The 14,706-nt window shown below is 38.2% G+C and overlaps 1 protein-coding gene and 1 pseudogene across 1 annotated transcript; both read left to right on the forward strand.

The window, feature by feature from the left end:
• The first annotated feature begins 5,159 nt into the window (after positions 1 to 5,159).
• LOC125910406 (centromere protein K-like) lies at positions 5,160 to 6,726 on the forward strand (annotated as a pseudogene).
• A 3,431-nt stretch (positions 6,727 to 10,157) lies between these two features.
• On the forward strand, positions 10,158 to 10,911 carry LOC125909036 (40S ribosomal protein S26-like). The gene is given in 4 exon segments (XM_049611965.1): positions 10,158 to 10,194; positions 10,197 to 10,277; positions 10,454 to 10,640; positions 10,863 to 10,911. Coding segments are annotated over 4 exon segments (354 nt in total).
• The last annotated feature ends 3,795 nt before the right edge of the window (positions 10,912 to 14,706 follow it).

Here is a 14,706-nt window from a genome sequence, read left to right on the forward strand (position 1 = left end):
TATCGGACAAAGGGCTAGTATCCAAAATCTATAAAGAGCTCACCAAACTGCACACCCGAAAAACAAATAATCCCGTGAAGAAATGGGCAGAAAACATGAACAGACACTTCTCTAAAGAAGACATCCGGATGGCCAACAGGCACATGAAAAGATGCTTAATGTCGCTCCTCACCAGGAAAATACAAATCAAAACCACACTCAGATACCACCTCACACCAGTCAGAGTGGCTAAAATGAGCAAATCAGGAGACTATAGATGCTGGTGAGAATGTGGAGAAACAGGATCCTCTTGCACTGTCAGTGTGAATGCAAACTGGTGCAGCCGCTCTGGAAAACAGTGCGGAGGTTCCTCGAAAAATTAAAAATAGATCTACCCTGTGATCCAGCAATAGCACTGCTAGAAATTTACCCAAGTGATACAGGAGTGCTGAGGCATAGGGGTACTTGTACCCCAATGTTTAGAGCAGCACTTTCAACAGTGGCTAAATTATGGACAGCGCCTAAATGTCCATCAACTGATGAATGGATAAATTGTGCTTTATATACACAATGGAATACTACGTGGCAATAAGAATGAAATATGGCCTTTTGTAGCAACGTGGATGGAACTGGAGAGTGTTATGCTAAGTGAAATAAGTCATACAGAGAAAGACAGATACCATATGTTTTCACTCTTATGTGGATCCTGAGAAACTTAACAGAAGACCATGGGGGAGGGGAAGAAAAGAAAAAAAAAAAAGAGGTTAGAGAGGGAGGGAGCCAAAGCATAAGAGACTCTTAAAAACTGAGAACAAACTGAGGGTTGATGGGTGGTGGGAAGGAGGGTGGGTGATGGGTTTTGAGAAGGGCACCTGTTGGGATGAGCACTGGTGTTATATGGAAACCAATTTGACAATAAATTTCATATTTAAAAAAAAGAAATGTATAATGGTACATCTGCTATGGGTAATAGTGTTTCCTAATGTGTGTATATATATATATATATATACACACACACACACACACCCTAACCCTAGCTAAGGCTCTCTCCCCATGGGGACCCAATACCAAAGTCTGACAACACCACATGCCTGGGGTCCAGAAGTGGTGCAGGATCACTCGGCATAGAACCTGGAACATCACCATGTTATTTTCAAGGCCCAGCTGTAGCTGCCGGAGAGGATTCCTGAGGCCTACCTGACCAGTGGCCCATACAGTTGTCTGGCCTTGGATCCCAAATACTAATCCTGAACGGCACCCTCCCTTGTGCCTTCCACTCAGCCCTTCGGGGAGACAACTGCATGTATGTGTGTGTGTGTATATATATATATATAGAAAGGAAGAAAATTCTGTCATATGCTTCAATATGGATGAACCGTGAAGACATTATGTCAGTGAAATATGCCAGATAGCAAAGGACAATGTTGTATGATTCCACTTATATGAAGTATCTAGAGTAGTCAAATTTATAAAGACAAAAAAATAAAATACTCATTTCCAGGGGCTCAGGATAGACAGGAAGGAGAATTATTGTTTAATGGGTACAGAGTTTTAGTTTTGCAAGATGAAGAGTTCTGGAGATGTATGGTTGATGATTGCAGAGCAATGTAACACATTTAATGCTACTGAGCTATATACTTAAAAGTGATTAAGATGGTAAATTTTATCTTATACGCATTTGACCACACACACACAGATAGTACAAAGCATTATTACAAATTAGAAAGTTAGGAGATTCATGAAAATCAAGTCCAGATGCAAATTTTAAAGTATTAAAAAATGTCACTGTGTCATACATTTCCAGGGACATTGTTTTGGATTTTACTTTATAAGTGACTGGTAAAACATTTATTTTTTTATCAACAATTCTGAAAAAAAAATTAATTCTATTGATTATTAATACTAAGTAAAGTTGTTTTGGTCCCTACTCCCCTGGCCTTAATCGTCACTAATACATTGATCCAAACTTATGCTACACTCAAATCTGACTGTTTCCACTGAGATTCTGGTTTCCAACCCTCTCACCGTTTTTACCAGATATCAGGAATCTGGGCTCCCTGAAAGTTAATATGTCATCAAGCTTGGTCTTGATGACAAAGGGCATGTTAAGCTATCCCTGATTCTTAGAGACAAGTTTTAAGCAAAAAATAACAGAATATAAATAAGTATATGTTTTAGGAGGAGACTGACTCATTATTACACAATTCACAAGATAGTCACGGACATTTTCAGTCAGAAGAAGCAGGAAGGCTGCAAAATGGAGAAATAATATAACCAACACAAAGAATGAACATCTACAGTTCACTTTTCCTAAAAGCAGGAAGAACATTCTCATACTTCACCTTATTTGGGGGCAACTTTTCAGATTCCATTGGTCTGAAAGCTCTCCTGTTTGAAGTTTCCCTTGATTACATTTGCACCGAACAAGCCACATGTTCATGTATGGGAGCAAAGCAACCTCCAATCCAAATGACTTGGTATAGGTCACTCTCCTTGAGATGTTTCATGACTTCTCTCTCTTCCCAATACTGTCCTCAAAACACTCCCTACTTCACATTAAAGACAAGAAACAGTCCCCATTCCTCCATGGTCCTGTCACATCTGAATCTCAGGTCAGACTCTTGCGTCTAGCCTAGGACTTTTATCTCCCTTATTTTAGTTTGGACAGTACAAACTTCAGGAAGGCTTTCAGGAGGTTTTCAGAGGTAGAGACACCTTAACACAAAGCACATTTTATATGCCAGTACTTCTATCTGCATTTCAAATAAACACACCAATTAAACATTAATCTAATGTCCATCAGAATGTAACCTCTAAAATTAAAGGGGTCTTATGTTCCTAACTTGTGATCTCCCATAACATACACACAAGTAATTGAATGACTACACCTACATGGACATTCAACAATAGTTTAATTATATAAATCAGGGGTCAGCAACCTTCTTCTGTAAAGAGCCAGGTAGGAAATATTTTAGGCTTTAAGAGCCATAGGTCTCTGTTGCAACTACTTTGCTGCTACAGTGCAAAAGCTGCCAAAGACAACGCATAACCAAATGGACATAATCGTATTCCAATAAAATTCTACTTATGGACACTGAAATTTGAAGAAATAGTATCCTCTTGATTTTTCCCAGCTACTTGAAAACATAATCAATTTTAGCCCACATGCCACATACATACAGGTAGAAGTCTGGATTTGGCCACAGGTTGTACTTACTGACCGCTAGTATAAATGAATACAGTTTGAACCAGTTCCAAATGTGTCTTTATGATCCAATTCTTTCTGTTTTTCCAGTTATCCTGCAGACTTCTCCGTATCTTACCAGAGGACTAGCCCAGTAACAATCCTTCAATGCATGCCATGTATCCTCCATCCCATGGGGCCTAATAACCCATCAAACCCCATACATTGTCTCTCTCTTCTCACTCCCTATGTCTGTGAAACAGATATTTTCCCTTTTTGGAAGTATCTCCAAGCTTAGTCTCCTGGCCTAGGAACCTCGATAAAATCCACCCCCTTTCCATAGCCTGGAGCCCTAACCCAATCATGTCTTCCCTAAGAATCCCTACCTGGGAGTCTTCTGCTAGGGTCTCAAACAGGACATTCACAAACACAATGTACTTAGCTCATCATCCTTTCATAAACAGTAGATTGTCTGACTGCTTGCCTTCTCTCTTTTCCAAATCAGCTCCCCATAAGAGCCATAGATTTCTTACCAACAATTCCACAAGTGAGCTGGCAAAAAGTAAATTTTCAATCATCATTTTAGAATCAATGACTCTCACTGCTGGGAAACACATTATACTCAAAAAAAAAAAACTGAAACAAACTTGAAATCGTTTGGTATATGCGACATCATTGCTAGTAAAGACAGGGATAAGTACGGTATAGTAAGCTTATGAGAGGATTGTCACCAGGCAAAACTAAAAAAAAAATATAAGTAGCAGTGGCTCTGTGGTGGTAAGAGATAGGCTGGGGAGAGTACCACAATGGTTGAAACTTGCTACCAGGGCTGGCTCATGGCTCACAGAATATTGAGCCGCAACCCTAAAGGTGAGACCCTTACCTCTGGGGAACTTGCTACCTTTGTACTGTGATTTATAATATATATCTTCACCCCCTTTCTGGCACAGAGCTCCTAAAATTCTTGGAATTTCCTGTGATGAGAGTGCTAAAATTACCTTTGGTTATGTTAATGAGGTAACATTAGAAGGTCTGGAAAGAAGGGGTCTGGTTTGGTTGCCAGAAGCAGGTGATTAGAGGGTTGGAATTTTCAGTCCTATGTCCCTGATATTGTGGGAGGGGGAGATGGGCTGAAGATTAAATTATTAGCCATTGTAAACTGATCCAATCAACCATTCGTATGTAATAAAACCTCCATAAAACCCCACAAAGTTAGGGTTAGGAGAGCTTCCAGGTTGCTGAAACAATGGTTCCATGTGCAACGTTCTGGACCCAAACTCCATGGAGAAACAAGTTCCTTTGTTTGGGACTTTGCCATGTGTGTCTTTCCATCTAGCTATTCATTATATCTTTTGTAATAAACTTGTAATCTGTGAATAAACTGGTTACTTGAGTCCTAGGAGTCACTCTAGCAAATTAATCCCACCTAAGGAGGAAGCCATATGAATCTGAATTACAGCCAGTTGGTAAGAAGCACAGGTAACAACCTGAATTTGGAAATTGGCATATGAATGAGGGGGTAGTTTTGTGGGTCTGAATCCTTAACGTGTGGAATCTGATTTTATCTGTGGATAGACGGTGTCAGAATGGAGTTCAATTATAGGTCACCCAGATGGTCTCTAAGAATTGCTTGATGGTATGGGGAAAAACTCCCCACACATTGGAATCGTGTTCAGAAAACTTAATACTCCATATTCAGCTAGCCTTGAGTACCACTCTTCTCTAGCTCCCACACCAATGCCAGCTCCAGACCCCACTGGTTAGGAGAGAAAGACAAAAGAACTAGTTAACTTGTGGGCTTCCCTTCAAGTACTCAAAACGTTTTTTTTTTGTTTTGTTTTTTGTTTTTTTTTTTTTAATATATGAGCTTCTTTATTTTCTATAACATTCTCTGAAAAGAGTAAGAAAACTGATGCACAGATAATGTGACTGAAGTTCCCACACCATTTTTTTATTATTATTATTTTCATCATAAGGCTAAGAAGATCACAAGCATATGCCAGTGAATTGGCAAGATCTAGATCCAGATAGTATAACAGATGTGGAAGATGTTAAGATGCTTAAGAAGAATATGGGGCACCTGGGTGGTTTAGTCAGTTGAGTATCCGACTCTTGATCTCTGCTCAGGTCATGATCTCATTGTTCATGAAATCAAGCCCCATGTTGGGCTCTGTGCTGACAATGTGGAGTCTGCTTGAGATTCTCTCTCTCCCTCTCTCTGCCTCTCCCCCACTTGTGCTTTCTCTCCCTCTCTCTTAAAATAAATAAACTTTTTTTTTTTTTTAAAGATGGGTAAGTAGAACTTATTAAAGAATGCAAAGAGAGGCACCTGGCTGGCTTGGCTGGTAGAACATCATGCCACTCTTGATCTCAGGGTTGTGAGTTTGAGTCCCACATTGGGTATAGAGATTACTTAAAATAAAAAAAAGAATATGAAGGAACATGTAATGATATGACAGAATGTTAGAATACATTATCACTTGTTGGAATGGAGATAGTCACCAATTCAAATGCTCAATAAACATTAGTTATGCAGACGAAATGTTTGGCCACTGAACTCAGTTAATGGCAGAAACTCCTGAAATAATTCCACTGAATGAAGATGATCTGGTAACATAAGGAAGTGTTCTAAAAATTGATACCTGATCTTGAAATGATACTCTACCATTTAGTCAAAGAACGAATGGTTAAAGGGAGACTTGGAAAGAGAATAAAGGGTTGGATAAACAACAACAGATACTGAATCTCTTCATGTAATACACAATGAATTTAAACATCACATAGTGACATTTTCTGAATTGAGAGTTTGATAAGCTGAAAACAAAAATGGTTAAAAGAGGGTGCCCTGCTGTCTCAGTTAGTAGAGCATGTGACTCTTAACCTCAGGGTGATGAGTTCAAGCCCCAGGTTGGGCATAGAGCCTACTTAAAAAAATGCCTCAAAAAAAAAAAAAAAAGTATATGAGAGTATCTCATGAGTATCTATGAGACCATTTGAGTATCTATGAGACCATTTCCCTCTACCTGATATAGCAAAAAGAAAAAAAAATTCAAGAATCAACTGCATAGGGGCAACAGGTTGGCTCACTCAGAAGAGCGTGTGACTCTTGATCTTGGTGTCATGCAAGCCTCACATTGGGTGTAGAGATTACTAAAAAACAAACAAACAAACAAACAAAAGAATCAACTGGAGGCGCCTGGGTGGCTCAGTTGTTCAAGCATCTGACTTTTGATTTTGACTCAGGTCATGATTTCAGGGTCCTGAGATCAAGTCCCACATATGGCTCCACACTGAGCAAGGAGCCTGCTTAAGCTTCTCTCTCTCCCTCTCTCTCTGTGCCTCTCACACTCTTTCTAAAAAATTAAAAAAAAAAAAGAATCAACTGCATAGCTGATAGCACTACATAAAACGTTACAGATTCATATAAATAAACTATTTGATGTTCCACAGGATCCAGTTCAAAATTAGTGACTCCCTTTGGCCACCTTATAATGAATTGCTGTTACTCCTGGAGATATCTAGAAGATCCAACCCAGATAGAATTGGAAACCTCCTATCAGTAAAAGGATTGTCTCTTTTTCACACAATACTTAAAGAATCTTGTCACTCAAGGCTAATGGAAACTCTGAGGACTATCTCCATAAGAACATTATTTACACATAAAAGCACAAAGGCCATCTTCCTTTTATCCTTAAAATTGCATATACCCCGGGGGCCCTGGCTGGCTAAGTTCAGTAGAGCATATGAATCTTTGATCTCCTGGTTGTAAATTCAAGCCCCCCCTTGAGTATAGACATTACATAAAAAAACAAAAAAAAACAAAAAAACAAAAAAAAAAAAACAAAAACAAAAACAAAAACAAAAAACAAAAAACAAAAACAACTGTGAGGCCCCTGGGTGGCTCAGTCAGTTAAGCATCTGAGTCTGGGTTTCAGCTCAGCTTGTGATTTCACAGTTTGTGAGACAGAGCCACATATTGGGCTTGCACTGATGGCATGGAGCCTGCTTGAGATTCTCTCTCTCTCTCTCTCTCTCTCTCTCTCTCTCTCTCTCTTTCTTTCTTTCTGTCTCCTTCTATTCTGCCCCTCCCCTGCTCATTCTCTCTTGCTCTATTTCTCTCAAAATAAATAATCTTAAATTTTTTTTCTGAATAAAAAGAAGGCATATGCCACAATCTATTTATTTTAAAGAATTTACCTTTGTTTATTTTGAGAGAGAGAGAGAGAGAGAGAGAGAGAGAACAATCATACACAACTGGGGGGAGGATCAGAGAGTGAGGGAAAGAGAGAGAATCCCAAGAAGGCTCTGCACTATTAGCACAGAGCCCAATGTGGGGCTCAAACCTACAAACCCTGAGATCATTACCTGAGCCAAAATCAAGAGTTGGAGGCCTAACTGACTAAGCTATTCACATGCTCCTCTATTATTTATTTTAAAATGATCTTCTCATTCAGTCAGTGCTCTAGAGTTTTAAACTATATGGACAAGAATGCAAGTAAAAATATTCTAGACTTAGTCATTATATAATATTTAATGTACCTCACTTCCTACAATATTCTTTGGAAAATAATTTATGATATTGTTAATGTAATATTTTCCATTTAAATTTCAATAGTTTTTTTTTAATGCATTTGACTTCCATTTAGTGCTTAATCCTTTTATACTTAGGAATTATAATATTATAATTTATGTATATATAAATGACCAATAGATAAAAAGGTGCTCAACATCACTCATCATGAGGGAAATGCAAATCAAAACTGCAATGAGAGATCACCTCACACTGGTCAGAATGGCTAAAATCACAAACACAGGGAACAACAGGTGTTGGTAAGGATGTGAAGAAAGGGAAACCCTCTTGCACTGTTTGCTCCTGGGAATGCAAATTGGTACATCTGCTCTGGAAAACAGTATGGAGTTTCCCCAGAAAGTTAAAAATAGAACTACCCTACAATTCAGTAATTATACCACTAGGTATTAATGCAAAGATTACAAAAATACTAATTTGAAGGGATATATGCACCCCAATGTTTATAGCAACATTTTCTACAATAGCCAAATTATGGGAAAAGCCCAACTGTCTACCAACTGTTGAATGAATAAAGAAGAAGTGGTATATGTATAGAATGGAATATTCCTCAATAGTGAAAAAGAATGAAGTCAGCGCACCTGGGTGGCTCAATGAGTTAAGCATCTAACTTTGGCTCAGGTCACCATCTCACAGTTCCTGAGCTTGAGCCTGCATCAGGCTCTCCATTGTCAGCACCCTCTATCCCTCTCTCGCCCTTTCTGTTCCTCCACTGCTCATGTTCTCCCTCTGTCAAAAATAAACATTAAGAAAAAAAAATAATGAAATATTTCCATTTGCAATGATATAGATGGACCTAGAGAGTATAATGCTAGGTGAAACAAGTCAGAGAAAGACAAATACCACATGATTTCATTCATAGTGGAATTTAAGAAACAAAACAAGAAAGCAAAGGGAAAAAATAAGAAAGAGAGACGAAGCAAGAAATAGACTCTTAACTGTAGACAACAAACGGATGGTTACCAGAGGGGAGGTGGGTGGATGGAGGGATTGGTGAAATAGATGACGGGGATTAAGGAGTACACTTGAAATGAGCATTGGATGATGTATGGAAGTGTTGAATCACTATATTGTACACCTGAAACTAATATTACACTGTGTTGACTAATTGTAAATTAAATTTAAAAACTCATTACTAATAATGTACAGATGGAACAGGACACAGATTCAGAGATTTCTGGAGTATCTTCTGAGAATTTAAAGTGAGGACATAAGCAGAATGAAAGAAAAATATTTATGCATAAAATATCCTTTGCCCCCTTAAAGAAAAAAATATAACAATATAACTTATTACCTCCTTTATTCAATTTTACTTGAAAACATGTATTTTTCTCCTGTGGCAGAGACTGGTTACTAACATAAAAAGTATCACATGGACTTTGACCTCATGTTCACTATTCCATAGGAAAAGAAATGTTGGACCCATCTTGGAAAAAAATTCACATATGCCTTTTATAGGAAATTGTGTGGCAGCCCCACGGAAGGTTGTCTGGGGTTGGCCATGGCCCTGGGCTTCTTCTGTCACCCAAGGCTCAAACAGATAAGTTGCCACACTCATGAGGGGACACCCACTTGACAGGGTCCCTACAGCTTCCCTAAGCCACTGTCAATTCAGGCCCTGTGTACCTACAAATATTCCTCATTCCCCTAGATCAAAAGCCCTTTCTCTTTCCAGAACACTGCTTGAATTTTCTGTGACATTTTTGAAAGTTTGATATTAAACCTATGATGCCTACATTGTGTTCCTCTGTCAACCAATGGGAAGGAAGGAAGAACAGAAGAATGAACAATGGGAGGGGAAAAGAGGAGGAGAGGAGAAGACAAAACAGGGAGACTCTGGGAAAGAGGGTTCTCAATGTGGAGGAAGGTGATACAGATAGGGAATGGAGGAAGGCAAATCAAACCCTGTGTGACTAGATTGGGATTGCAAGTATCATTGTAATTACATGTGAAAAATACATGCACACACAGTTTTTATGGATCTATATATCTATACACAGATCCTCCACAACTTATGATGGAGTTATGTTCTGATAAGCCTGAGTTGAAAATATTAAAAGTCAAAAATGTTTAATACACCTAACCTACCAAACATCATAGCTTAGCCTAGCCTACCTTAAATATGTTCAGAAATCTTACATTAGCCTACAGTTGGGCAAAATCAAACACAAAGCCTATCTTATAATAAAGTGTTGAATATCTCATGCAATTTATTGAATACTGTACTGAAAGTGAAAAATATAATGGTTGCATGGGCACAGACTGCATGGCTGACTGGTAGCTGTGGCACCCTGCTATTGTCCAGCATCAAGAAAGAGTATCATGCCTCAGATCACTAGCCTGAGAAAACATAAAAAAAAAAAAATTAAATTTGCAGTATTGCTCTCTTGGGTCCTTGCTTCCAAGATGACCAAGGAAAGAAGAAATAATGGCCATGTTGCAAAAAGGGTCACATGTAGCCTATTTGTGGCACCAGCTATGCCCACTGCATGCCCAAGGACAGGGCCATTAAGAAGTTCCTTTTATGTGGGTGGCTCTGTTGGCTCAGGTCATGATCTCATGGTTCATGAGTTCCAGCCCCAGATCAGGCTGTCAGCGCATAGCCCACTTCAAATCCTGTATCTTCCTCTCTTCCCCTCCCCTGTTCACATACACACTCTCTCAAAAAGAAAAAGAAAAAAAAAACATTAAAACAAAAAAAGTTCCTTTTATTCAGAACATAGTAGAGGCCACCACTGCCAGGGACATTTCCAAAGTGAATATCTTAGTTGCCTATGTGCTTCCCAAGCTGTATGTGAAGCTACATTACTGTGGGAGTTGTGCCATTCATAGAAAAATGGTCAGGAATTGCTCTGGTGAAGCACAAAAAGACCAAACACCCCTACCCAGATTAAAATTTTCTTTTCTATTTTTCTTTTAGAGAGGGAGAGAGAGAATGTGTGTGTGCATGGGAGAGGAGCAGAGAAAGAGAAAGAATCTTAAGCAGGCTCCATGCTCAGCCCAGAGCTGGACATGGAGTTCCATCCCACAAACCATGAGATCATGACCTGAGCCAAAATCAAGGGTTAGATGCTTAACCAACTGAGGCTCCCAAATATCCCCAAACCCTACATTTAGACCAGCTGGTGCTTCCCCACAACCTCCACTGAAGTCCATGTAAGGAAGTAAGTCCTTAAGTACTGAAGAGAAATTGTTCTCTGGAAAAAACAAAAACAAACAAACAAACAAACAAACATGGAGTTTATACTTTAAAAAAATTTGAAGCATAATTTCTACGAAATGAGTATTGCATTTGCACCATTGTAAAGCTGAAAAATCATAACTTGAACCATTATAAATTGGGGACTATCATAGTTATATAGAACTACATATTTTTTAAGTTTATTTATTTAGAGAGAGAGAGAGCACAAGTGAGGAAGAGGCAGAGAGAGAGAGAGGGAGAGAGAAAATCCCAAGCAGGCTTCACACTGTCAGTGCAGGGCCTGATACAGGGCTCTATCTATCTCATGAATCATGAGCTGAAATCAAGAGTCAACTGAGCCACTCAGGTGCCCCAATATCTATACTTTTTTTTATCTGAAAGGACCTAAAATCAATTTTAATAGCACCAAGACCTTGATTTCTAAACACCTTTCCCCTATGCCTATTTTTAATTTATGAATTTGAATGGTTAATATATTCACATGTTGAAAAATCATAATGTACAAAATGACATGTAATGGCAAGTCTGCCTTCCATCCCTGATGGCCATATAGCTGTATTTGCCTGGTGAAGACTCAGTTTACAACCACTGTCCTGGCATGATGATGAATAGTCCCTTCTTCCTCTCAGAAGTATGTTATTTTGGATAAGTTATATAGACACTCTAGTTGGATCCCTCTTCCTTTGCCATGCTGTCACTCTAAGACATACAGAATCACCTGTGTTATCAGTGTCTATGTATACTTCTGGAAGAATTTTATGCATATATAAGTAAATACATATATAAATATATATATGTATATATATATATATTTTAAAGAAATGGCTACTGTTAACTTTATTTTGAAGCAAATTTACATAGTATATAGAAATGGCAACTCACTAATTTTAAATATTTTGCCATATTTGGTTTGTCATGTTTTGAGCTACTATCATTTTCACCCGGATTGCAGTTTCCAGCCCCTTCCTTTCTCAACCTTTTAAATTATTTGGGAAAATTAATACACAAAAGAAAACTCCAAGAGGATAATATTGAACACTTTATGGAGTAGGACACTGGCAGAAATGATAGAAGAGGAAAGGGAGTGTTAAAGCAGTAGAGTGGGGGGTGGGGGCACATAAGGAAGGCTTGCAATCCTAATTTTGAGAATCAAAGAATTACAAAAGCATCTATGTACCTCCTGACTTATCTGTGATTGACATAAAACACTGAAAATATCCTTTCTCCCAGCAGCCCTTTATAAACTTAATGACTAACACATACACCATGGTAGTATAGGCCTAAATAAATAAATGACTGAAATTTTAATTTTTCCTACCTCACTCCTGAATAACTTCAGTGCAAGCCTTCATACACAATTCCATGTAAGTCAATAAAAGGAATAATCATGTGGATTTTTCCCTTATCATGTTCACAGTCCAATAAAGAATTAGAACTATTTAATGGAATTAAAATTTTCTTGTTTATTTATTTTTGAGAGAGAGAGAGAGTGAGCGAGCTAGCAAGTGAGCGAGCACAAGCAGGGGACAGGCAGAGAGAGAGGGAGAGGGAGAAACAGAATCCAAATCAGGCTCCAGGCTCCAAGCTGTCAGCACAGAGCCCAATGCGGGTCTTGAACCCATGAACCGTGAGATCATGACCTAAGCTGAAGTCAGACTCTTAGGTCCAGTGGTGACTAAACCACTCAGGCACCACTGAAATTTGGATTTAAGTAGTAAGAAAATAACTACAGATAAACAAGAGGTCTTAGTCCCTCATTCCCCACCCAAACCTCTAGCTAGACATGCACATATCTATTCACAATATCCATTTATCACTTTTCATATTGCTGAATATAAGAATCTGGTTTACTCCTACTTTTAAGTGTAAGGATCTAAGGATATACACACTTAAAAGTTCATGGCAGCAGTGTTGGTGATAATTGAACACTACACATGACTCAGACAATCATCAGGTATAGAAGGGCCCTATCTTGTGGATTTTTTTGTATACCATATAAAATGGTATCACTCATACATATGTACATATATTTAATGTACACAAGTATGCACAAGTGTTAGTATTAGATATACAGTAGTGATAGACATAGAGATTAATAGAATTATCTGGAGATGAAAATGAACAACTGGAACTACATACATACAGCATAGATAAATATTGAAAACATAACACAGCCATATTCTGGAGATACTGTGGGTTCAGTTCCAGAATACTGCAATAAAGTGACTATTGCAACAAAGTGAGTCAAATGAATTTTTTGGTTTTCCAGTGCATATACAAGTCATGTTTACACTCTACTGTGCTACTGTAGTTTATTATGTGTGCAATAGCATTATGTCTTAAAAAAAAAAAGAACATACCTTATTTTAAACATACTTTATTGCTAAAAAATGCTACCCATCATCTTAGCTTTTGGTGAATCATTATCACTGTTATAAATCTTTATAATAAATAAATTTAAAAGTTTAAAATATTGTGGATGTGACACAGAGACATGAAATAAGCAAGTGCTGTCAGAAAATGGCACAGGTACACTTGGTTAATTCAGGATTGTTGTAAACATTCATACTGTAAAAAAATGCAATATTTGGGGCTCCTGTCTGGCTTAGTCAGAAGAGCATGTGACTCTTGATCTTGGCGTTGTGAGTTCAAGCTCCAGGGATGTAGATTACTAAAAACAAATAAATAAATAAAAAGGGGCACCTGGGTGGCTCAGTTGGTTAAGCGTCCAACTCTTGATTTTGGCTCAGGTCATGATCTCATGGTTCATGAATTTAAGCCCCATGTCAGGCTCTGCACTGTCAGATTTTCTCTCCCCCTCTCTTTGTCCCTCCCCAGCTTACACACTCTCTCTCAAAACAAACAAACAAACATTTAAAAATAAATAAATAAAATAAACTTTTAAAAAATGCAGTGTCTGTGAGGCACAATAAAATGTAGTATACTTATATTAAGCTAAAAACAAACCAATAAAACAGGCAGTTAAGAGCAAGTAAACTCTATAAACTGTATAGCTTATATATGTAATCACAAGGAATAAAACTATAAAGAGCAGCTTGGAGGATTCATCTCCATTGGAAGATGACATCAAGATTGGGAAGGGAAGGAGGAAGAATGCAATAAATCTTTTTATGAGGAGAAATTTCCCTACATGTACCACAATTGTTAATGTTTTAACAAATGTGTTCTAAATAGTCTTGGAAATTTCCTAGTCCTCATAAGAAATATCAGAGAACTTTTGCTGAAAAATCTTGCTTTGCATTTATATCATGTTTTTACTGTTTCATACTATATGCAGATCTTCAATAAATGCTGTAAATTGTTCCTCCCCACCCTGCAAAAACAAAAATAAAAACAAAAACAAAAACAAAAACAAAAAAGAAGGGATACCCATAGATGCTCAACGTCGGTCCTCATCAGGGAAATACAAATCAAAACCACACTCAGATACCACCCCACGTCAGTCAGAGTGGCCAAAATGAACAAATCAGGAGACTATAGATGCTGGCGAGGATGTGGAGAAACAGGAACCCTCTTGCACTGTTGGTGGGAATGCAAATTGGTGCAGCCGCTCTGGAAAGCAGTGTGGAGGTTCCTCAAAAAATTAAAAATAGACCTACCCTATGACCCAGCAGTAGCACTGCTAGGAATTTACCCAAGGGATACAGGAGTACTGATGCATAGGGGCACTTGTACTCCAATGTTTAGAGCAGCACTTTCAACAATAGCCAAATTATGGAAAAAGCCTAAATG

The sequence above is a fragment of the Panthera uncia genome (genome assembly GCF_023721935.1).
Source record: "Panthera uncia isolate 11264 chromosome B3 unlocalized genomic scaffold, Puncia_PCG_1.0 HiC_scaffold_1, whole genome shotgun sequence".
Classification (NCBI taxonomy): Eukaryota; Metazoa; Chordata; class Mammalia; order Carnivora; family Felidae; genus Panthera; species Panthera uncia.